This window comes from Prionailurus viverrinus, chromosome A1 (assembly GCF_022837055.1).
Source record: "Prionailurus viverrinus isolate Anna chromosome A1, UM_Priviv_1.0, whole genome shotgun sequence".
Taxonomy (NCBI): Eukaryota; Metazoa; Chordata; class Mammalia; order Carnivora; family Felidae; genus Prionailurus; species Prionailurus viverrinus.
In genome coordinates, this window is record NC_062561.1 from 9,923,657 (window position 1) to 9,948,887 (window position 25,231).

General features: G+C 50.1%; 1 protein-coding gene across 1 annotated transcript in view; it reads left to right on the forward strand.

Annotated features, from left to right (window-relative positions):
• Positions 1-2,961: 2,961 nt before the first annotated feature.
• ALOX5AP (arachidonate 5-lipoxygenase activating protein) overlaps positions 2,962-25,231 on the forward strand; it is a 28,882-nt gene continuing 6,612 nt past the window's right edge. Inside the window, exons 1-4 of the mRNA XM_047873896.1 lie at positions 2,962-3,109; positions 9,342-9,441; positions 19,310-19,380; positions 23,655-23,736. Coding sequence (XP_047729852.1) covers positions 3,040-3,109; positions 9,342-9,441; positions 19,310-19,380; positions 23,655-23,736 — 323 coding nt within the window. The 5' untranslated portion in view covers positions 2,962-3,039. The remainder of the gene's footprint in view (positions 3,110-9,341; positions 9,442-19,309; positions 19,381-23,654; positions 23,737-25,231) is intronic.

Below are 25,231 nucleotides of genomic sequence, written 5' to 3' on the forward strand. Positions count from 1 at the left end.
TCTAAAATAAAATAAACTGAACATTAAAAAAATAAAAAATAAATCGCTCTTTAGGGGCCTTGGGCCATTGATTAATGCCCTAGCCTCTGAGGGGCCCCCCCAGCACCGACGCAGAAGCACCAGCGAGTCCCAAACTCTGAAAACTGTTCCCGAAGCAGCATTCAGAGCGGTTGAGGACCTAGCCTTTGAAGCTAGAGGAGCCCGGGTTTGAATCCTGGTCCTGCTCCTTTACTACACGTGGGTCCTTAGGCGTGGAGTTTAACCCCTCTGAACTTCAGTTCTAGCCCTTTGGGCAATGGGAGGAGTAACCTGTGCACAGGGCGCTGTGTTGAGAAGCAAAAGCACAGGCCGGTCAGGGCCTCGGGGCCTGTGCCTGGTCTGGTCTGGGCCCCGCCAGGCCCGGCTGCCCACCCGGGGACCATCTCGTTAGCAGTGGGAAAGGAGAGCCGGCCGTGCGCTCCCCTCCCCCGCTCCCCGGGCGCCCCTCGTCTTTTTGTTCTGTCTCAGCAGCTCTCTATTGAGATGAATGGCATTTCCAGAGGCTTCACCTCTGATAAGTGTTCCTCTGTGGCGGCAGCGGGAATCTTAATGTGCGCCCTGTAATTTAACGGCCATCTCGGCTGACTATTAAAACGCTCTTCCCGGGTGAAGTGAACTCGCTCCATCGGCACGTGCTCACGCTGCCAGGGTGACTCCGGGGAGCTCGGATGTGGCTGGCCCCCGGTGGGAGGGAGGGGGGTGCAGCTCCTGACCTCCTACCAGAGCCTTCTCTTCTAAAGGGGAGATGGCTGGGCATCACCCACCCCCACCGCCAACCCCCTCCCCCCCATCCCCACACCCCCACCCCACCCCACTCCCACATTGCGGGGCGGGGGGCGGGGCCTGGAGGCTTGGGAAGCAAGAGGAGAGGTTGCCCTTCTTGGAAGGCAGGAGCCCAGGCTGGGATGATTTTCAAAGACATCGTTGGACTCTGTCGATGCTGTTTGTTGTGTGCCTGTGGACACACACTTACACGCCAGAAACACAAACGCCCAAGCAGGAAGGAGACTAGGCTGAGCCTTAAAGACATCAGGCTGTATGAGAGAGACACTTCTTTGATAAGTGGGTGTTTCGATCTGGAATTACAAGGAGTGGACAGTCACAGTGTGATAGTATTTACATACACCTGGCATGCCTCCACCCCTCCCAATCTTTCTTTAGGGAACGATATGGAAACCACCAGTTCGTTCGTTTTCCTGCCATCTGGTTGTCCAAGGAATGATATGTGACTACCCAGAGCCCGTGAGATCGTTCTAAGAATTCAGATGAGAGAAGTCAGTCCTTTAGAGTGTGGGGAAAAGCGATCTGCAGAGAGAATAAAGCTGACAAACCAAGAGAAAGTTGAGAGAGGAAGAGAGACTGAAAGACAGAGAGAACTCTATTTGAGAGAGAGAGAGGGAGTGAGAATGCCTGATCTCCAAGGCCCAACCACATCTCTGTTCTTTCCAACTTTTGGTTGCTTGGTTCCTTGGATTTTTTGAGCCCCATTTCCCCCTTTTTCTTTTTGCCCACGCTAGTTTGAGCTAAGTGGCCACTGTTTGCAACGGGAGTACTTTAAAAAGGGACTAGCCTTCGCCTTTGATGCATTATCTCTAAGTTATGATGAGCATTAGAAAGGCAACCTCTTTATGAGGGTCAGACTCCTTATCTACACGGCCCTAAGCAGCTCCTGAAACTTCACCAAACTTCCCATACGAATCAGATCTCATTAAGGCTAATACACAAATCTCGCTGGTGCTGAGCCCCCTAAGCGGTCTTGTGACATCACACCTGGCAGAGTGCCCCAGGCACTCAGCGAGTACTCAAGAGTGTCAAGACCATATCTGGATCGCCCTAGCTACTGGCCTCCACGCTTCCAAGCTCTGGACACCGCCTCCACGGACGTCTGTCTCTTCTCAGTTGAACGGAGGACACTCAAGCCGGCCTCTCCCACACTACGGCGCAGCTCCCTGCGGCCACCGAGTATAGTGGCTAACGTTCTCTTTCAAAGTGAGGTTTTGATAAAAGCTCCACTCCTCGCTGCTAAAGAGTTGTTGGGCCTGGGCCGAAGATCGCAGGAATCTCGCATTTTCTGTGTGGCTTCCGAGGGATTGCCATTTACACGGAGAAAGCTGTCCCGTAAAATGCCAGGTCACCACCTACCTGTCCCAGCCCGCTTACACCTTCTCTCCTCTCTTATCATTAATTACAGTGAGGCCATTGCAGGAAGGTGTTTCAACAATGAGCTCTGAGGGGTCAAGCCACGGTGTTTAATAATACTTCTGTTCAAAGTTTTCCTTAAGGGTCATCTGTAACCTCATTTCTGTTCCTTATCTAAATTCTTTGGTTTAGTTTTAATTCTCTTGTTGCCTTTTTTTTTTCCCCCTTGTGGAAATAGAGATGTCAGCTGTCCCCCTCTCACTCATTCATCCATTTATTCACCCATCCAGGCCTTATTCTGTGGCTGCTACTCTGGACCCTGCCATGTGTTATGTATTCAGGGTTTTTTCCTGGGAATTCAAGAAAGCAGTGACAGCATTCAAAACACAGATCTCTTTGCTGCTCTCTAAATAAAACACAAGTTTTGTTTTTAGTTTATTTATTTTTAGAGAGCGAGCGAGAGAGAGACCCAAGCACGTTCCATGTTGTCAGCACAGAGCCCGACGTGGGGCCCCATCCCATGAACCGAGAGATCATGACCTGAGCTGGAATCAGGGGTCAGACGCTTAACCAGCTGAGCCACCCAGGTGCCCCTAAAACATAAGTTTTATTTTGTCTTTCCTTCCGGCTTGGCTTCCAAGCCCTGCTTCTCCTGGCAGGTCACACTGAGCCAGGACACTTTGGTGGCTAGTTAAAAAAAAAAAAAAAAAGAAGAAGAAGAAAAAGAAGAAGTCACTGTGTAACTGTGCTGGGACCTTTGGAAATTCTAGTGATGAAAGGCAGGGCCCTCACTTCCTCTTTCTGAGCAGCACAGGGTGTCACCAGACAGGAGCAGTCCTTGCCGGGGAGCCTGAAGCAAACATGGATCAGGAAACCGTGGGCAATATTGTCCTGTTGGCCATTGTCACCCTCATCAGCGTGGTCCAGAACGGTAAGGGAACGCCCTCACTCAGAGGGGGAGACAAAACCGATTTTGTTTGTCAGTCGCTTGAAAGTCAGAGGCTCACACCGTTCTCTGTGTCTGTGCACACTTTTGCCCACTTCCCCCTTATTTGTATTTGTTTTCTTTTTGCTTTGAATGTATAGGATATATGCATTTATGCATGACTTTGGGGGTTTCCTTCTGGTATTTCTTGCACTTCAATGTTGGTGACTAACCATGTTTGTAAAGCTGGGGCTGCGATCTAGAAGCTTTATAAAAACCCTTACTAAAGTGTCTGCAGTCAGCATTTTAACTATTAATTACTGTGGCCAGAGACCGGGTGGGAGGCAAGAAGCCTAGAAAGGGAAAGTGAAATACATGTTGTCCCAAGACACTGGGCTTTTGTTAAGCGCAGCTGGGCTGACTTCAGTGAAACTGACGTTACCTGTCACCTGTAGGCTAAAAAAAAAAAAAAAAAATTGAATTTGGATAGTGGGAGGAAGAAATCACCTTATTATCATTTATCTCTGTATTGCTTCTTTTTTCTTTGGAAGAAAGAGATTCTTTGTAATACTTTGTTTTTTTTCCTAGTGATGTATAGTTTTGAAGCATTTTTCATACGCGTTATATATTAACTATTAATGTAAAGAGAGAGAGGAAACATTTTTTCTTGCGCGGGGTTTGCATTTCCATCCACCTCGCTATCACTTAAGAAAACCGAGCAAGGAAGAAAGAAATACGCAAGGTACCGGGACCTGAAACAGACAAGACCGTGTAGCATCTTCTCTTTAAAGTTCCGAGTTAGGACTGCCACAGATTCTTTTTCTAAGTATTTCCAGTGGCTTTGTGTTTTGCAGTTTATTAAGATAGAGGAAAAAGGAAAGTAACTACCGAGGGCGGCTGTTACCACTTAATGGTAATTATTACGTGTTCACACACTGTTGTCACACTTTGGAAATTTGAATGTTTCACCAATTTGGGATCCTCTGTTATTTCCCCCCAACTTGAACCTGGACAGAGGCTGAGGATTCGCCTTCTGAGCCCTGAGTAAGGCTTCCCTGAGACCTCCCCACACCAGAGAGACCCGCTTTCCCCTGTATGTTTCCTCCGTGGAACAACAGTTGGCTGCTTTTTGACCCAACCATTTTCATGTTAAATCCACACAATAAAGTTGCGGCTCCGAGAGGGAACGGGTGGGTTGTTTAGTCTGCCATTCCTCGAGCCATTGCTATTTCCTGCAGGCGTCAGGAGCTCCCTTGGCCTTGCGAATCAGCAAGGGACTCATTTATTCAACGTGCAGGGACACCCCCGCCCCCCGCCCTTGTGATGGTCAGAGTCCTGGCTTTATGGGGACATAGCTGTGGGGTGGGTGTCCGAGGAAAGAAAGGATAACGAAAAGAGATGACCAGGCAAGGTCAGTAGGAAGCCTTCGAAGACCGGTCTGATTGGGTGAGTGGGTGGTGCTTTTCCAGCTCTGTGTAGGGTCTCCCCTCCCACCCTCCCCCTTGTCAATGGCAACGTAACTGACAAATACCGGTGGACCCGGGAGCCAGTGCCTTGTCACTGGCCAGTATGGATGGGGCTAAGCTAGCTGGAAGGCTGTAGGTCACCCCGAACTGCTGCCTCTCGGTTCAGAGCTGAGCTGGGGGAGGCCGCAGGGTCTCCTGTTGTGAGAATAGAGTCTCTTCATCACTCCCGAGATGCAGAACCCGGTCCGGGTCTGTCGAGTGGGTCCCGGGCTCTTCCCTGAGTGCAAAGCAAGCCCTGATCCGACTTGAGGGGGACGGCGAAGTTCCTATTTTTGGCAGATGAGATTAAGTCTTCTTCCTTGGTACGGTGTGGAAGGGGAGATGACAGGCGGCCAAATGTCTGAGCCTTAACAGCCGCGGCGTGGGGGCCTTGACTCTTGGCAGGCCATTTCAGAGAGATGGCGACACAACACAGTGGCCTCGCTGCTAGAGCTCCGGCCGCTGATGCGGGATGAAGGCTGCCCGGTGGGGAGTTGCAAACCTGGACCAGGGTGGAGCCACCGTTTGGGGCCCGGAGACTTTTTCAGGCTCTTTTTGAAGCCACATGAAAGCCATGCTTTCCCTCTGAGGCCGAGACCCGGACTGCCGTGTGATGTGGAGACCGCCGGGTGAGGCCTTTTACTTGTGACCGTCAAATGTGCCCATGTCGGGGAACAAGACAAATCCAAACGACCCGGAAGAGAATATCTGTGCTCGCTTACACCTGGGCTTTGAGGCGAACGAACGCAAAGGTTCAAGTGCCTGTCCCGAACCTCTCTTTGCAATGCTAATTAACCTCAAGGCTGCAACCGTGGGTCCTCCTCAGAGAGTTCAGAAAATATGCAAAAACGGTGCCTTTCTCTCCCTGCCCCGCCAAATGCCACTTCAAACCCTTCCTCTTAGTTTTAAAAAATATTTCCGTGTTGTCGCCCGGCACCACAGACGTTGTCTTTGCCCCACGACAGAGAGGTCCAGTCCGCATGTGTCCGCGATGGTGTCCTGGGTCTGTGCTCTCTGTTCACTGTGTGAGAACCTCATTTCCCAGAAAGAGGCCAGAGCCCAGCCTTCCCCCAGAGCCCAGAACTTCCCCCTCCGACTCTGAAACGTTGTTGAGTCATCAAGATCTTTGAACCTGTGGCCCTCTTCCAGCTCGATCCAGCAAAACACAGATCTGGAAGCACAGAGCAAGTTTCAAATACGTCGTTCCAAGAAAGCGGGGCCAGAACCACCAAAGGCTGGCTTCCCAGGGAATGCAGATAGATGCATTTCCTATAAATAGCATCCAGAGGGCCTCCGACCCCTCCTGCCAAGGTGCCAGCAGCGTTGACATGCAGAAACACGCAGGCAATAAGCATGGGTTTGGAGAAAGTGATTTCCATAAGCAGCCCAACTAGTTAGCTTGAGAGGAGAAGGTGAGCCGAGGGGAAGGGCCACTGAGCCCATGCATGGAAGCCTGAGCGGCAGCAGAGAAGAGATGTCCTCCGGCAAGAGAGCCGTTCCGGCCGCCCTTCTGGTTGTGGGGAAAGGCGGTGGGAACTGGCATCATCCTCCCGCCTCAACTCTCTTCTTACCGTGAAGCCAGGAAGGGAGACATCGTGGCCCTGCTCTCGCAGGGGTTTGTGAGCACAGGACAAGGAGGGCTAGAGAGCTGGCTGGGAACACCTCCATTTCCGTGCCATCCCTGGTATTCCCACCCCCACCACAAGTGAATCTCGCGGGCACCATATTGGAAGACCTAACGGCCCAACGTAGGGTTAAATGGGCCGTGGAAACAGGACTCAGGAGGCGCCCCCAAAGCAGAAATCTTATTGGCAGCATTCTCAACAGCTCTGGCCTGGACCCTCCCGTGATAGAGAGCTCACGGCTACTGGACTCCCCCTTTCCCTTGTTAGGTGTATTGGGAGTTTGCTTTGTGTCGAGCATGGTGCTTTGTGCTGGGCATAATACTATTTCACTGAATCCTTGCAGCCTGTGAATTATATCTATATCGATCGATCGATCGATCCTATTTTACAGATAAGCAAAGTGGGGCTTGGAGAGGCTAGAACAATGGTTGGACTGAGATTCAATCCAATTCCAAAAAGTAGACGCTTATGCTATGTTTATTGCCTCAAATTCATTTATTCAAACGCTCCCTACTCAAGAAGTTCTTTCTTACGCGTGCTGAAATCTACTGCCTTGTAACTTCTATCCACTGGTCCTGTTTCTATTGTCTGGAAAAGCTTGCTGCTTCTAGGTTTACAGAGTCAGCTATCCTGTCATCAATGTATCATTTCCTTTGTGACTTGGTTTCCAGAGTCCCTTGTCATTGGGTTACACCCTCCCACCCATCTTGCCCTGAGCTTTCTAAGATGCAGACAGACGCTTCCTGTACAGGGAAACTCACTCTTCCTGAGATCCAGACATCAATCCGATTAAGATAATCACAGGTGCATTATTCTTTTGAACACTTGTTATCGCACTGCTGGCTCGTATTAACTTTGTGCCTAACTAAGTCCTCAAGATCGTTTTATGTGATCCTGAGAAAGCTGTTTGCCTTCTCTGACTCCCAGCTTCCTCAACTGACAAGTGGGGCTACGATGACTTCCGTCCGTGTCTGTTGAATATGTCGCACGGAGAGGCGCCCGGGTGACCCAGTCGGTCAAGCGTCCAACCTTTGATCTCAGCTCAGGTCTTGGTCTCAGGGTTGTGAGTTCAAGCCCCGCACTGGGCATGAAGCCTACCCAAAAAACAAACAAACAAACAAACAAAGCCACCCTGCAATGGAACAACCTAGGGAAAGTAGCCTGCGGTGCTCGGCATGTGGTGTGTGTGCTCTTTAGTGGTCGGCAGCCTTTCGCTGTGTGTCTCTGACTCTGGCGCTATCTCTCTGGTTTGGCTCACCGTCAGCAGCTGGCCAAGATAAGCCTATCAATGGTCTCTGTGCTCGGGGTTTCTGTAACATGGTGGAAGATAACACGGGGGTGGGGTGTGAATGGGTGGCGAGGCGTGGGCAAAGGAAGGCAAATTCGTTCAAGTGTAGGTAAGAAGGAGGGAGAGGGAAAGCCTCGTAGGCTGGGGCAGGCTTGCTTTTTTGTTTAATGGGTAGGAGAGATCTGAGTATGTTTCTAGGGTCAAGAGAAGGAGGAAAAAAGAGAGGGAAGGTTCAGGAATTGGGGAGAACACTGATGAGACAAAGGCCAGGAGAGGTGGCAGGAATGGGCTGGAAGTCACAGGTCGAGGGCAAGCCCTGCACACGAGGAAGGCATCTGTCTGAGCAAGGAGAGAGAGAAGGCAGGCAGGCACGGAGAACTATAGCCACGTTGTGCTGCTGGTTGCAGAAATCACCTCTGACTTTCTTAATACTATCTCTGCCACCTGTTCAGAGGCGAGGGCCTCTTAGGTTCTGGACCCTTAGGTTCGGAACCCTTAGGTTCTGGAAAGCCAGTGAGCAGGACTTCCTGCTGTCCTTTGTGCTAAGAAGAGACATTCAGAACAGACAGATGTGTACTTAAACCCCGTGTGGCTCGTGGGTCCCCTGCGGTGAGCTGCAATGTGACAGCAACAGGAAGAAAATATCCTCATCTGCCCCCTTGGATCTGAGGCCCCAGCTTCACTGTTCCCCAGTGGGGTGGCTCTGAGAATGCCACCCAACCCCCCTGAGTCACTGGGGCCTTGTCTACAAAGTGGAGACAGCATGGCTCACTCCGCGGAGTGGGCACAAGGCCCATCGAGGCCAGGTGTCTGCTGGAGGGCGATGCCCCCTGCTTACCAGCGGGCCCATAGCTGCTATGCCCCCAGACAGGCACGTTGCTAGGGTACAGCTGTGCTTTTGCCCCAAAGGAAACCAGAGAAGGCTTTTATTCCTATACACGGTTGATAAGGCATCCATTTCACAGCTTTTTGAGGAGGCTAATATCAAGCTGATGAAAAGGGATCCCACGGGGACCCCTGATATTCTGGAAATAGGAGCAGAGGAGTAAGAGAGGAGGGGAAGGGAGAGAGACCTTCACCCCTCCCTGCTCCATCCAATCTATAGACAGACCCTTGGGATTCTGGCTTCTCGGCCCCCCCCCCCCCCCCGCCCACCGCCCCACCTTAGCGGGCTCCCTATCTTCCGCTGTCCCGGTCCTGACCCCTCTGGACGGTCCCCATGCAGAAGACCGAGTGGCTTCCTGCTTCCACCACTTGCTCAGCTTATCCCTGCCAGTGACTCCTTGTGGCTCATGAGATGGGCATGAATTCTGATTTTCTTACCGCGGCTCACATCAAGGTCACAGTCACGCCACCAAATCCGGCAGGCGCTTCTCAACTATCCTCTTCTCCAGGCCTGGGCTCGCTTAGTGCTTTCTCGCTCTGTCCACCCTGTGGGCACCGCACGTGGCCCCCCACCAGGCTCTGCGTTCCCCTCCATCCGCGGCTGGGCGCACTGGATAAATTTCATCTAAGTGTTTTGTTCGCGGTTTACGGTCTGCCTCCTCCTCTTCCACCCCCGCCAGAGCATGAGCTTCTCAGGCCAACGTCCTTTGTGTGTTTTGTTCTCGGATGCAAGCTAAGTGTCTGGCTCGTGGCAAGTCAGAGGTTAGTAGAGACAGCTGCTGAGTGAATTTCTGGCAAGTGACGTTCGACAGAAGACATTCGGGGCTGTTTGGAGGGCACACCGAGGAAACATTTAACGTTCTAGTAAAATAAGGGGACGACAGGCTCATGAACGTGACCATGGTAAACCAGATCCAAACCTTTCCCTCTGTCAGGGTTCTTTGCCCACAAGGTGGAGCATGAAAGCAAGACACAGAATGGGCGGAGCTTCCAGAGGACGGGAACACTTGCCTTTGAACGCGTCTACACTGCCAAGTGAGTTCAAACCCTGATACTGCAAACTAACAGAGTGGGGCCCTGGGCAAAGGGGGCCCTCCTACTGGAGTGAAGGCCACCGTCAAGGCTACATGTCTGTCTGGGTCGACCTTCAGAGTGCCAGGAAGGCAGAGCTCCCAGGGACGATTGAACCTCACCTGGGTGGGGGGTGTTGGGGGCACCCTGGGTCATCTTAATAAGGGCTAGTGTTTAAAGAAAGGAATTAGGGGTAGTGGGGGTGGGAGTGGGGAGAGGTGCGATCGCCGCAGCTCCCCCGTGCTCCAGAAGCCTCTGAGCCAGTCACGTAGCCACGGCGTTACCGACTTCCTGGGGAATTCGTCCAAAGGGACTACCATGCAAACCAGCCATGCAAACTCATCGGCTGGCTTTGGAGGCAACAGGTGGGACGCGATGGTGACAGCCTTCAGCTCACTGTCCCTTGCGTCCCCCTTGGGGGGACTTCTGGAGGTGTGCTGGGACCTTTCGTAACGCCCGCTCTCCTTGAGCAACCAGAACAAGAACAGAAAGAATGGGGGAGCTGTGCAATTCCTCCCCATCCCCCCCACCCCCGCCATTCTTTACTTTTGAATAAAAAAGCTGTTTGAAAATACCTGAGCAGCTCAGAGAAGGAGATGGGAGCTGCTCTGGATGCAAATCTGAATGGACGTTATTCACACACGCGTTTTTCCTTTACGCAGAATGTATTTGAACAGCAGTTTCAGGCAGTGGCCTGTCTGCTTCTCTGTGCCTGTGACCAGGGGCCTGTCACGGGGAAAGGCTTCGGAGAGGAGCTGGCCAAGGAGCTGGCCTTCAGTCTCAACTCGGAGGTGGCTCTGATGGCCGCAGAGATCTTTCCACAGGGGCAGTCGTGGATACCCAAGGAAATTGTCACAGGCTGATATCCAGGTCCCTTCACCCTTTCTGAGCCCTTTGCCTTTTGGGCTCGGGACCTGAGGCCACTCCCGAGTGCTCAAAGCCCCTCCAAGACCTCCCCTTCACTCGGGCCCTCGCCACCTGCCGCGGGGCCCCCCTGGCTCACACTCTGCCGTCCTGAGGAGTTTCATTCCAGCAGTCTGGTCTCAGGGAAATCCTTTGCTAAACTACCTACCTACGGGGATATTTCTCTTTTAACATGTGGACCTTTGGGGTATTAATTCTCAGAATCAGTCGAAAAAGTTTAAAGATGTGTCTGAAGCCATTTTAGACACTGACACTTAAAGGAGCGTAGGGAACGTAGTAGGGCGCATCTTTGTGCCATTTGCAGGGGGAGCCGTGAGAGCGCCTCTCAGACACTCTGCGTGCGAGAGGGTGCGAAGAAGGTGTCTTTGATCAGGGACGACCCGAAACGCTCTCTGCAAACAACCCCGAAGGGCACATTGACGCTATTTGACTACTTGGGAAAGAGAAGCTTCTTTTTGCCCAGATCTCCGCGTTATTAGCAGTTGCACCGGGTGGCTCCGTTCCGGAGAAGCCGGGTGGCGCAGGTGGCCTGCGGTGGTTTCCCCGCACCTCGTGCGGAAGTTCAGTTTCCGTTTTGGCAGCAACGAAGACGAAGAGGAGACGAAGAGGAGACGAAGAGGAGGAGGCCAGGCCGTCTGGGTTCTGCCGCGGCCCCCAGGGGGGGCGCTGGCTCTGCGCCTAAGGAGCGCCTCCGCCCATACCTGGCCCGGGGCGCCAGCCTCCAAATTGCAGAAGTCGCCCTTTGGTGGCCGCTGCGCCGCGTCATTTGGGAGGGCGGTTTGGAAGTTCCGCAAGGCTGCGGGGTTCCGGGAGGGAAGAAGGCGCTGGAGGACCGTGGTGGCCCATCCTGGCTGCGCCGGGGGTCCCCACGGTGTGGGTGCGTGGCCCAGCTCCCCAAAGCCACGCGTCTGTGCTTCACCTCCGTGGAAGGAGAGCCACAAGAGTTGGGAGGAGAGGGAGCTGCAGAGCGGGAGCAGCTAAGGGGGAGAGACGGAGAATTTTCTGGAAGAGGGAGGCGCCCCAGACGCTGCTGTGGTTCTGTTACAAAGACCACTTCCTCCCTGACCCAGCTGACGGCACTCTGTGTGCCTGTGGTGGTTTGTCCAAGGGCTGAAAGATCAGGGCCACGGGCCACCACGTGCTGGCAGAACCCAGAGGCGCGAGTGTGCCTGCGTCTGCCAGGAAGTTCCTGCCAAGGGGTCCTGTGTCATAGGGACTCTTCTCCAGCCATAGCTCGTCTGGCCCCCAAAGCACCAAAGAGGGTGCGAGCTGAGCCGTGGACGTGCAGCAAGAAAAGAACAGGGATTTAATCTTGCTATAAAAAAAAAATAAGAAATTAAGCTTTGCTCGGTTTTAATACACAGGTCGAGAGCGGTGTGTATGTTATCCCCGTCACAGGGTTGCACGATCAGATCTTCTGGTTGATGGGGTGTGAGATCATACATGTTTCCAGACCACGGCTGTAAAGAAAAACTAGCGTAAAGGATAAATGATGCTGGTGGATTGAAACGCCTGATGCAGATTTTTCAGCACCAAATATGACTGCTGAGTGATGCAGATGGTTCGAGATCGGGGGGGGGGGGCGTTGATAAAAGGGTATCGCGGCTGGGTGTGGCCCATCGGCTCCAACGGGGCCCCGGTTAACGGTCTACGAGGGTAGAGCCGAGTCAGGGTTTGAGAGATAAAAAGAATCTTGACCTTGACTCTGTTCACGTGTGCAAGGCGTAGTCCAAAGCCCTGTTCCCGGATGATGCGCACAGCTAGAACAGAGCTTGATTTCTGGAGAAAAATCTCAGTTAAACTGACCCAAGATTCTTCCCCATGATGCTGGTAAGCACGGGCTGCAGAGAGGTGACGGGTCTCTGGAGAAATGTAATTTTCTACACATGTCCCATAGATTACACGTTCCTGGGCTGGTAACAGGTATTACAGAGGAGAGCAAGTTCTGTAAAACAGGACTTTTGAGAACTTGTAAGGTACTGAGGAACACTGTGATTCTTGGTTCTCCAAGAAGGGGAAGTCTTTTTTAAGTACAGATACACCCCCCATCCCTTTTTTGGGGCAGATCATATCCAGGGTTTAGTGCTTCACAAAATGCATTTTTTGGAAAATGCCACCCTAATATCCCTTCTCCCCTGCACCTCTCAAGATCCACTTTGTTTATTTTTATTTTTTTTAACATTTATCTATTTTTGAGAGAGAGAGAGAGAGAGAGAGAGAGTGGGGGGGGGGGCAGAGAGAGAGGGAGACACAGAATCCGAAGCCGGCTCCAGGCTCTGAGTTGTCAACACAGAACCCAACGCCGGGCTTGAACCCACGAACCGCAAGATCACGGCCTGAGCTGAAGTCGGACGCTTCACCGACTGAGCCACCCAGGCACCCTTCAGAATCCGCTTTAGGCTCACTTCTAAGTAGGGTGGACTTGTAAATAACTTGAAGCTAATAGTTCTGCATTGATTCTATCCATTAGTACAGCTACTATTACCATTATTAGTGATAATTTACTTGCTTTAAGTTAACCTAAACAAAACCCTTAGTAAGTTCTCCTGCACTTATTCCCGAAGGTGGAGAAAAGCAAAAGGGAAAATACGAGTCCCTTTCTCCATGAGCACACAGAGTGTCGTGCATCACATTGAACACAGCAGAGTGACTTGTCGACAAATCGGGCAAGTGCCTCAGAATCAGACCTGGGGAAATGAAGAGAGCCAAGATGGGTCTGCCAATTTTGTCTCGTAGAAAGAACGGCACAAAACCCGCCACAAAAGAAAATTTGGAGTAATAATAATTTGTCCGCAGGAAAGGCATTTCCACTGGGGACTGTAAGAAGGAAGGCATTGGAGAGGTAACAGTCACCGTTTATTGAGTGCCTGTTCGGAGCTGGGCACTGCTCTATCTCATTTTGTTTTCATAAGCCAGGGCGGTAATTACTTACGTCTCCACTCACCTCTTATAGATGAAGAAAACTGAGGCTCAGGGCACTCACGCGGCGGCAGAGTAGGCATCGGACCCAGGCTTTGTGCCTTTAAAGAGCGTGTGAACATCCATCCGGCTCCACCTCAAGGGACGGCCCTGTCACTGACCAATGCCACTTGAATTCAGCCCGGCGGTGGCTCTCTGCCAAGGAGGGACATATGCGTGGGGAGCTGTGGATCGAAGGCGGGTTGGAGACTCTGGATCGGAAAAAGACTGGCTTGAGCTAGATCGAGGGACAGGAGTTGGGAGTTTCATTCCAATCCAGACAGACCGTGTTTTATGAGGGACCCGGGTGACTTGAGACAACAGGCAGGAATGATTGAAGGACTGATCCAATGTCACATTACTATACCGTTCTCTCTAATGAGCAAATTCCTTAGATAATTAAGCATTTTGAAAAACTGCATCACCCAGCCCAAACCAGTACTCAAATACAAACAAAACCAGAAGCATGTGAATGAGGAGGACGTAGGGGCGATCTTTGGCATTAATAGATCATCAAATTGTTGGAGCCCCAGGTATTAGATCCCATCAGACATAGAGCCTTATTCAATTAAATAAATAATAACGTGACCTAGTTTTCTAGGGTCACATTCTCAGTCCCAAGGCTGTGGGTTTGTTCCTCTAATATGTAATAGCTGTGACGTTGGGGCGCTCCATAGCTGCGTACGGGACCTGTTTGTTCGCTGAGTACTTCACCCCAAATGATAAGTTGGTTCAAGGCTCCTGCCCTTCCTCCGGGTCTGATTCTGAGGCGCTTGCCAGGTTTGTGGACAGGTCACTGTGCTGTGTTCAGTATGATGCACCACACCATCAATGTGTTCGTGGAGAAAAGGACTCGTATTTTCCCTTTTGTTTTTCTCCACCTTTGGGAATGAGACACAGAAGTACTTACGTAAGTACTACTGTGTCCGCTAGATCAGTGAAACCCCTGGGTACCCAGCAAGCTCAGCGGGGCTGTGCTCTCTCCCCTGTGCCCGTATCCCAGGGTAGGATACGCTGCTTTCTTACCTTTAATTTCATTGACCTCTCCGGTGGCGGATCTTTTGATCATCAGAGGGACATGAAGCTTCCTGTGGCCAGGACACGGCACATCCTCTCTGGGTTCTCTGCGGGGGATGGACCAGGGCTCGGTCATTTCAGAGTCCTCGATGGTACCACTGAGGCATGAGACGCTATCAGTCTGAATAAGGGTCCGTCGCCGATTTAGGAGGAAAGTCATGAGAACCAGATCAGGGAGGGTCCAGATGAAGGAATCCAAGGAAGGAATTCGGATAAAAGGCCAAATACGCTTTGAAGAGTGCATCTTTGCTTTGCCTGTTAGTTTGAGTGACATTAGACCAGTGGTTTTCAAACTTGAGTGTGCTTCAGAGTCACCTAGAGGGCCTGTTAAAACAGTCAGCCTGTTAAAACACAGATTGCGGGGCCCCACCCCTGGAGTGTTTAATTCTGTAGGTCTCCGATGGGCATTAACACTTTCAGTTTTAGCAAGTTCCCAGGTGTTCCGGATGCCTGCTGATCCAGGGACAACACTTTGAGGACCACCTCACTAGAGCATCAACTCTTAAAGCTTACGTGGATCTTAGAGTTACTATCAGTCTCTTAGTGTTTCAGGTGGGAAAACTACATCCAAAGTGATTATTTTGCCATTGACAAACAGATGGTGAATGTCAGGTCAGAGGCGAAACCTTAGTCACGTGCCCTTTCCACTCCATCGCACTGCCCTTCCCCATTCACGCTTCCATGTCTTGTAAGGTGGTTTTTCCACGGATGTGCATGTATTTTTTTTCTTTTTTCAAGTTTTTATCCAAGGTATAGTTAGTTAAAATATAGTGTCATATTGTCTTCAGGAGTAGAATTTAGTGATTCATCACTTACATACAACACCCGGTGCTCAACGTGACAAGTGCCCGCCCTGAATGCCCATCACCCATCTAGCCCATCCCCTACCCACCTCCCTCCCTCAACCCTCAGTTTGTTCTCATCATAAAGAGTCCCTTGTGATTTGTTTCCCTCTCTCTTTTTTTCCCCCTTCCCGTATGTACATCTGTTTTGTTTCTCAAATTCTATATATGAGTAAAATCATAGGGTATTTGTCTTTCTCTGCCTGACTTATTTTGCTTAGCATATCCTCTGGCTCCATCCACGCCATTGCACATAGCATGAGTAATACTCCATTGTATTTATGTATACCACGTCTTCTTTATCCATTCATCAGCTGATGGACATTTGGGCTCTTTTCATAGTTTGGCTATTGTTGATAGTGCTGCTGTGAACTTTGGGGTACATGCACTGCCTTTGAAACTGTACTTTTGTATCCTTTGGGTAACTACTTAGGACCGCAATTGCTGGGTCGTAGGGTAGTTCTATTTTTAACTTTTTGAGGAACCTCCATATGTTCTCCAGAGTGGCTGCACCAGTTTGCATTCCCACCAACAATGCGAAAGGGTTCCCCTTTCTCCACATCCTCGCCAACATCTGTTGTTTCCAGAGTTGTTCATTTTAGCCATTCTGACAGGTGTGAGGTGGTGTCTCATTGTGGTTTTGATTTGTATTTCCCTGATGATGAGTGATGTTGAACATCTTTTCATATGTCTGTTAGCCATCTGGATGTCTTCTTTGGAAAAACATCTATTCATGTCTTCTGCTCATTTTTTCCTCTTCCTTCCTTCCTTCCTTCCTTTTTCTTTCTTTCTTTTCTTTCTTTCTTTCTTTCTTTCTTTCTTTCTTTCTTTCTTTCTTTCTGAGGATGGGGAAGGACAGAGGAAGAAAGAGAATCTTAAGCAGTTTCCGTGACCAGTGAGGAGCTCGGCATGGGGCTCGATCTCATGACCGTGAGATTGTTACCTAAGCCAACATCAAGAGTTGGACTGACTTAACTGACTCAACCTACTGAGCCACTCGGGCACCCCTTGTGCCCATTTCTTAACTGGTCTTTTTTTGGGGGCGGGTGTTGAGTTTGATAAGTTCTTTGTAGATTTTGGATACTAATGCTTTATCAAATGTCTGCTCCCATTCTGTAGGCTGCCTTTTAGTTTTGTTGTTTGTTTCCTTCACTGTGCAGAAGCTTTTTATCTTGATGAAGCTCCAGGAGTTCATTTTTGCTTCTTGCGACATGTCTAGTAAGAAGTGGCTACCGCCGAGGTCAGAGAAGTTGCTGCCATGTTCTCCTCTAGGATTTTGATGGTTTCCTGCCTGACATTTAGGTCTTTCATCCATTTTGAATTTATTTTTGTGTATGCTGTAAGAAAGTGGTCCAGTTTCATTCTTCTGCACCTTGTTCTTCAGTTCTCCCAACACCATTTGTTGAGGAGACTGTCTTTTTTCGATTGGGTATTCTTTCCTGCTCTGTCAAAGGTGAGTTGACCATGTAGTGGTAGGTCCATTTCTGGATCTTCTATTCTGTTCCACTGATCTATGTGTCTGTTTTTGTGTCAGTACCATACTGTCTTGATGACTACAGCTTTGTAATATAGCTAGAGGTCCCGAATAGTGATGTCTCTAGCTTTGTTTTTCTTTTTCAGGATTGCTTTGGCTATTCAGAGTGTTCTGTGGTTTCATACATATTTTAAGACTGTTTGTTCTAGCTCTGTGAAAAATGCTGGTGGTATTTTGATAGGGATTGCATTACATGTATGGATTGCTTTGGGTAGTATAGACATTTTAACAATGGTTGTTCTTCCAGTCCATAAGCATGGAATATTTTTCCAGTTCTTTGTGTCCTCTTCAAGATATTCCATAACTGTTCTACGGAATCAGTCATAGAATGATATACGACTGAGTCGTAGAAAATATCTGTACCTCTTTGGCTAGGTTTTACCTCTTTGGCTAGGTTTATTCCGAGGTATCTTACCTCGGATATTTTACCTCTTTGGCTAGGTTTATTCCGAGGTATCTTATTGTTTTTGTGTGATTGTAAATGGAATCAATTCCTTGATTTCTTTTTCTGCTGCTTCATGATTGGCGTATAGAAATGCAACAGATTTCTGTACATTGATTTCACATCCTGCGACTCTGCTGAATTCGTATTAGTTCTACCAATTTTTTGGTGGAGTCTTTCCGGTGTTCTACATAGAATATCATGTTATTTTCAAATAATGAAAGTTTGATTTCATTCTTGCCGATTTGGATGCCTTTTATTTCCTTTTGTTGTCTGCTGAGGCTAAGACTTCTAGTACTATGTTAAATAGTGAATGGTGAGAGTGGACATCCCTGTCTTGTTCCCGACCCCAGAGGGAACACTCTCAGTTTTTCCCCATTGAGTATGATATTACCTGTGGGTGTTTTCATATGTGGCCTTTATGATGTTGAAGTATGTTCCATCTGGCCCTACTTTGTTGGGGATTTTTATCAATGTGGATGTGCATATTGATGGTCCTGACCGAGACTGTCAACTTTTCCAGAGGATATTTGCTATTTTTTTAGTGTAGTCGAAGAGCTAACAGATATGGTTACAGAGTTGGACTGACCAGGACGTGCATCCTGGCCCCACACCTTGTAGCTCAGTGACACTCAGCAGTTAGTCAACTTCTCCCAACCTCAGTTTCTCATGTGAAAATGAGGGTAACTGTGGTAGACTGAGTAAAGAGCCCCCAAACATCTTCACCTCCCAATCCCGGGAACCTGTAGGTTCTGTTACATGGCAAGAAGGAATTCAGATTGTTAACCACCTGACCTTAAAATCAAGAGATTACTCTGGATTATTTGGGTGGAACCAATGGGATCACAAGAGTTCTTTTCCTTTTAATTTTTTTAATGTTTATTTATTTTTGAGAGAGAGACAGAGAGTGAGTGGGGGAGGGGCAGAGAGAGAGACACACACACAGAATCTGAAGCAGGTTCCAGGCTCAGGTGTTAGCACAGAGCCCGACGCGTGGCTCAAACCCGTGAACTGCGAGACCATGCCCTGAGGAAGTCAGATGCTTAACCGACTGAGCCACCCAGGCACCCCTAACAAGGGTTCTTTAACTGTGGAGGAAGGAGGCGGAGGAGTGGGTGTCAGAAAGACCCTCTCGGCCACTGCTGCCTTTGAGGTTGGAAGGGGGCCACAAGCCAAGGAATGCAGGTGATCTCTAGAAGCTGAGAAAGGCAAGGCAAAACGGATTCTTCCCTAGGGTCTCCAGCGGGCTTGCAGCCATGCTGACCCACCTTGACCGTGGCCCAGTGAGACCCATTTGGACTTCTGACCTCCAGATGATTTGTCTTCTTTTAAGCCCCGACGTTTGGGGCTACCTGTTCCAGCAGCCGCAGAAAACGCATGCAGTCACCCTGCGCGCTCACACGGCTGCGGTGAGTGTCCGGGGGGACAAAGGGTGTAAAATATCAGCACGGTGGCTGGTGTGAGGGGAGAGCCCCTCCCCGAGAGTGAAGACTGAGCCCTGAACACGGCGATCGCACCACCAGCACAAGACCTTTCTGAGCGTCAGCTTTTCTGAATCGACCCTGGTTTCTTTCACGCTCGAAGCTCATCCCCCCCCCCCCCCCCGAGCCTCGCCTGTGGGTCTGAGCTGACTTGTGTGTCTGACAAAGGTTTCTCAGTTGGGTTCCTCTCTCCTGCACCCCCCACCCCCCACCCCCAATCCTGACAGCTGCCACAGCCCTGCTGTCTGTGTTGCTCACTTTTCAATTCCAAGAAGCACTTTGGCACAGCCAGGAGCAGGAACCCTGCCAAAACGAATCCATCAAGAAACCGAGTCTCCGACTGGCTTCACTGAGGAAGGGACTAAATGGATTCTGAGCATGTATTTGCTTTATGCCACTGCCTATGTCTCATGCGGCAGCCGGGTCCTACCGGTAGATATAAGTGGAGTCATGAATGGGCTTCGTGCTTCATGTGTGATGGTGATTATCAGCTTGGGGTTTCAGATGATTTTCAGACGGTGCCGCGGTAGCTTGTTTCCTGATGCTTCTTCTCCTTATTTTTTTTATTCTACAGCCAAAACTGTGTGGACGCGTACCCCACGTTCCTTGTCGTGCTCTGGAGCGCGGGGCTGCTCTGCAGCCAAGGTAACTCTGGCTTCTCCTTGTGTGTTCTCTTTCTGGAGCGTGCGCCGTGGGGAGGTTCAAGCGCGGGCTCTTTTGTTGAAAAGACTTTGCTTGACCTCCAGCTCCGATCCCCGTGAAGCCCTCGGAGAGGTGAGAACCCTCGGGAGGTCGTGTTTCAGGCATGCTCTGCGCCTGTGCGGAGTGGGTGCGATAATGCATTGCTAATGCTTGCTCCCCGGTGGCTGGTTGAGAGCTCCTGCGCCAAGGGTGGTTTAAGGCTAAATGTGACTCAGAATCCTTAAGCAGTGTTAGCGCAGATACAAGGGCATTATAAATGAGGGCGCCTGAGGGATCTATTCTGGGACCGCCGTCACTCTGCTCTTCTGCTAATAAGCTTGCAGGGTGGCAGGTCCTCTGTCGGGCCTGGGTCTGCAGAGCCACGGGCCGGATTCCAGGTCCCCAGCCTTCTCCGGGGTTAGCAGCCGCCCACGGTCTTGACTTCAGCAGGTTGACTCCCAGAGTTGACCTAAAAGGACCAGGAAACCAGAGTCGTGTTTTTCGGGTCCCCTTTGGAGATCGGCACTGTGCCTGGCCGGGGGGGGGGGGGGGGCTGGCGTGACCTGGCCAGCTTCCACAATGTGGCCCCCCGCGGGGGTGTGTCAGAAAAGGCCACAAGTGTCCCCCGAGGGACTCTCTAATCCTTACCTCTTCTCCCACTTGAGGGAGTAGGTAGAGGGCGTATTATCTCCCTCTGTTATCTTTTTGTTAAGTTTCTTTATTTCTTTTTGAGAGTGGTGGAGAGAGCGAGTGGGGGAGGGGCAGAGAGAGAGAGAGAGGGAGAGGGAGAGTCCCACACAGGCTCTGAACCCAAACCGAGAGCCAGACGCTTAACCCCGCGGAGCCACCCAGGCGCCCCTCCCTCTATTCGCCTGGAGAACACTTTGGTTCGGGGAGATGAGACGACGGGCTCAAGGTTACTCAGCTGGTGGAATAACAGAGCCAGAAACAGAGCCCAGGTCTCTGGCGCTAAGTCCTGGATTTTGCAACAGGGCTTTTCTGCATCATCCTCGTATATGATGCGTAGACCTTGAGCACCTCCTACGTGACAAGCCCTGTGCTTAGATACACAGTGATAAATAACAAGACGTAGCGTCCGAGCACATGGCACTTGGTGAGATGAACCACAGGAAAAAAAGCGAATGGATACATTGTTGCCGAGAGTGAGAAGCGCCTTGAAGGAAAGGAATCAGGCGCAGGGACAGAGAACAGAGGTGAGGGATGGCAGCAGAAACCCCTTCAGGGACAGCATGTGGCCTCCTCCTGTGCTCCATAAGGCTGTCATCACTCACTATTTATTTACCACTATCTATCCCGAGTGTCTGGCGTCACTTGAAAAATCAAGCCAAACTATGCTTATACGAGGAGTTACGATTCCTTTTAGGTCCTAGATGATACTCGATAGAGGCGGATCTAGAGTTGTTCTAGCTAGATAAATACAAAGGGAGTGTGAAGGTGTTTCAGAGCCCCGGAACTATGCATTTTCTGCCAAACAGTTGTTGGCATTGCTAGGGGTCAAAAGTGTCAGTAAGCCCTCTTCGGTAATCGTCATTTCTTATGCTCTATAGTAAATTACTGGATTATTTAGTCAGAAGGAACCTCAGAGATCATTCTCGCCCAGATTCTTCGCTTTACAGGAGCAGGAGCCCGAGTCCCAGAGGGACAAGCGGTTTGCTCAAACCTCAGAATTTTCGAGTCCAGATTCGAACCCACTGTGCCTTTCCTACTGTTCCAGGCGGCCTGGGGGGTCCACGAGGCATAAGCACAGCCATTTTCCACCCCTGACTCTTGTGAGCTCATGTTCAGTTTAGCTCCTGTTGAGAGAGAGATGTGCTGGTAAGTTAGAGCAGAGCCATCCCGATGGGACAAACCAGGAAAAACTTTGTTCAGGGCAGATTGTGAATTGTGACAGTTTCGTGACTTTCAGATAATAACGTGAACTTCATAAGTGGTTTCTTTTGTGTTTTGGTTTTCTTACCTGTCACATAACACTAGTATTTTGGGAGGGTCTGGGGACTGACAGACTGGAGACAGTTCTTTTTTTTTTTTAATTTTTTAAGTGTTTTCTTTCTTTATTTTGAGAGACAGAGGGACAGAGAGAGAGAGAGAGAGAGAGAGCACACATGCATGAGCAGGGGAGGGGCAGAGACAGAGGGAGAGAGAGAATCCCAAGCAGGCTCTGCACAGTCAGCACAAAGCCTGATGGGAGGGCTCTAACACACGAACTGTGAGATCATGACCTGAGCCAAAATCAAGAGTCAGATACTTAATCAAACGAGCCACTCAGGCATCCCTAGAGACTATTGTGAAGACACTCATTGCTGGTGTTGTGACCCTGGGCTGTTCTTCACTCATCCTTCCTAAGCCTCAGTTTCCCCATTTGTAAAGCAGGAATAACTGAGTTCCCAGGGTGCTTGAGAGACTGTGCATAAAGTCCCTGACATAGTGCATGACATATATCACATTGAACCATAGAAAACTGCTGATGCCTGACAGTTCAGAAATTGTCACAAAATGGCAGTTCATATAGTTCAACCTAACAATAGAAGCCCAGTAAATGTGATTATTGATGGCACTGGTGGTGGTAACACGGTTTTAAAATTATACAAACTTGGTTTCAGATTCCACCTTGTTAAAACATAAAATTCAACCGAATAAATTTGAAGACCTAATCGGCTTCATTAAAGGATTCACGAATCCAACATCCCATCTAGCAAGCGGGGGGGGGGGGGGGAGGGAGGGGGGCAGAGGGGTTGTACAAAATGGAAGGTTTTTATAGGAAGGAGGGTGAGGCAAGAAAGTTGTTAGCAAAAGAAAAGGATTTTTCCGGGCAAGGTTTCTTTCCCTTAGAGAGGAGAGGAGGGGCCCTTATCCTGCAGACCTCACCTTCCTTCCATCCTGCACGTGGGAGAGGGCCCATGCGACCCATGACTGCCTTGGCTCGGATCAGAAAATTCCTGACTGCAGATTAAGACTGCATTTTGGAGGGAGATGGAAATTGCTATCAGGTTAGATAAGAAGCCCGGTTTGGGGACTTGGCCTAACTGATGCCATTTTGGGTGTGTGGTTTTCTTTTTAACACTTTTCTTTGGCTTACTTGATGTTTATTAATTCAGTTAACAAATAATTTTTGAAAGCCACTATGTGCCAGGCACTATGCCAAGCACAGAGATGATGGCTGGCCAAAAATGTGTGTCCTCATGGGCCTTTTGGTCTGGTAAGTGCAGCTGGGCAAACTGACTTCCTTGAGCCTAAATTTCTTCATCTGCCCAATGGCGACAGTGATACATTCTTTACCAGGGGGCTGGGAGGATTGGAGACCCAAGTACCCAAAGTGCCTGGGGGCAGTGCCTGACATATAAAAAGCACTCTGTAGACACAATTAATTTGGCATTTGAATAATGCTGGGAGGTCTTCAGGGTGCTTTTATACCCATCACTTATATCACCCTCATAATTATTCCTGAGAGGTAGGAAAGCTGCAATCACCCCTTTGTCCAGATGTAGAATGAGTTAAGTATTAGCTCCTGATCCGAATGGTTCTTGTGGGGTTGGGTTTTCTAACTCTCAAATCCAAGGTTCAGGACTCCCGATGCTCACGGGTGCTCCTCAGGGGACTAGAAAGCAAAGGGAATCTCCTTCTCTAGAGATGTTTTCTGAATTGGCAGCAATTTTTCAGAAAAGGTTGAGCATTGCACTGCCTGGTGGCCCAGAGGGGAAGGGTATACTTTTAAGAGAGCCAGCCTAGAGCTGGGCTTGGGGTTCCGGGTCTGGTTCCCCATCCCCTGCCCCGGATCACATCACACACACACACACACACGCACACATACACACAAACACACACACCACCCATCCCACCTGGCAGTCTTACACAAGCCCTTTGACCCCTGAAGCCCAAGTTTTCACATCTCGAATAAGCAAAGATGATATTGGTCATGTGCGAAGGGTTCAGATTACATGATGGGCAGGAAAACACTTTGTAAACTGTACCACGACGCCCATAGAAAGTAACATTACTATCATCAAGGTTCTAGGTTTCCACCAGCCCTGGGCATTTGCTGAAGTCCAGCCCCAGCAGCCAGCACTTGAGGCTTCTGCTAGATTTTGTGACCAACATTCGTTGTATAATGACTGGATTAATGCTAACATAGCTAACTGGATTAATAACTGGATTAATGCTAACTTAGCATGTTCTGGCATCTGTGAAACTCACACGGGTGTTTCCCTTTCTCCACTTAGTTCCCGCCGCCTTTGCTGGCCTGATGTACCTGTTCGTGAGGCAAAAATACTTCGTCGGCTACCTGGGGGAGAGAACTCAGAGGTAGGCCACTGGGACTGTTTAAGAACCAGGGTGTGAGCCACGCTTTTTGAGCAAGCAGAGGGATCGTTCACCACCATATTCTGCCCAAGATTTAAGGCTCTGGGCTGGGGGGGGGGTGTCACTCGGGGCTGGAGGGTGAGGGCTACAGTATCCCTCTCCCTTTTCCCCCTGAACTTTGCGGGCTCGGCAAATACCGCTGGGGGACTTGATTCCTATGCCCAGTAACAAATTCCTCCACATGGCGTCGGGCCCACGAAGGATGCTTTCACACCGCACGCTGCCCATTCTTGCCCCCCCGTGCCCCCTGCTCTACTCCCACCCTTCAGAGTCTGACTTTCTGGGTCTGGCTTCCCAAGGCCTCCGGTGAGTGAAGCATTTCATTGTTTGCCTAAAGAAATGAGAACTAAAACGTGCACCTTGTGATCAGTTCTCTTGAGTAACAGATTTTCCAGGGACCAGCAGGAAGAATGTTGCAAAAATAGGACGCACCAACACTCAGAGGACGGAGCCTGTGAATAGAGTCCCCGTTGCATTGCTGATGGAGGCTGCCAGACGGAAAGCCCCAGAGCAGCAGCTATAACTTTGGCTACACCCGGTTTGGGAAATCCGGATTTCCATAAAATAAATGAGGATACTTACAGGAGACATGTTATAGTCTGCCACCAGTTCCTCAGGATTCTTGTTAGAATTTTTTTTATTTATTTATTTTTTGAGAGAAAGAGAGAGAGAGTGAGCAGCAGAGGGGCAGAGAGAGAGGGAGAGGGCGAGAGAGAATCCCAAGCAGGCTCCGCGTGGCCAGCGCAGAGCCCGATGTGGGGCTTGAACTCGTGAACCGTGAGATCGCGACCTGAGCTGAAATCAAGAGTCGGACACTTAACCGACTGAGCCACCCAGGCGCTCCCACTTCTTTCAAATTCTTAATGTACCAGCAGGGCTCCAGGAGCCAGGCGTGTGTTCTGGGAGGCTGCCGCCTGCCCGAGTGGTGACTCCAGCCCTCCCCTCCATTTTTCTCCCTTGTCTAGTTTCACGTCCCCCCCTGTCTCTTACGATAGCACCCTCCTCTCGCGGTTAATGGGCTCTCCGTTTAGATAACATCTGCAGCGGTGACAAAGGCATTGACATCCCGGGAGGTCGGCAGGTGAAAGCATTCTGTCTGGGGACCTTGGGAGCCTGTGAAACTAAATGGCTGGGGGCCGGGGGCTGATGGCGAGCTGCAGCCAAGAGAAGAATGACTCGTCTCTCAGAGATTCTTTCCTGGGCTCGTCTGCTATTCATTCCTCTCTAGTGGGGTTCTTATTTACCCTTGAAAACCACAGTTCCATTATCTCTCTTACCCTTATCAACACTCTCATAAGTGATATTCCTCATTCTCTTCCACTCTGGAAAGCCTCTATTCCGCCTTTTCCCGGGAGAGCACCTGTTGTCAAGAAGCGAGGGGTGGTGGGGTGTCTCTCAGTTAAATAAGGGGGTTCTGCTCTCTTGGGCTGCCTCCTGT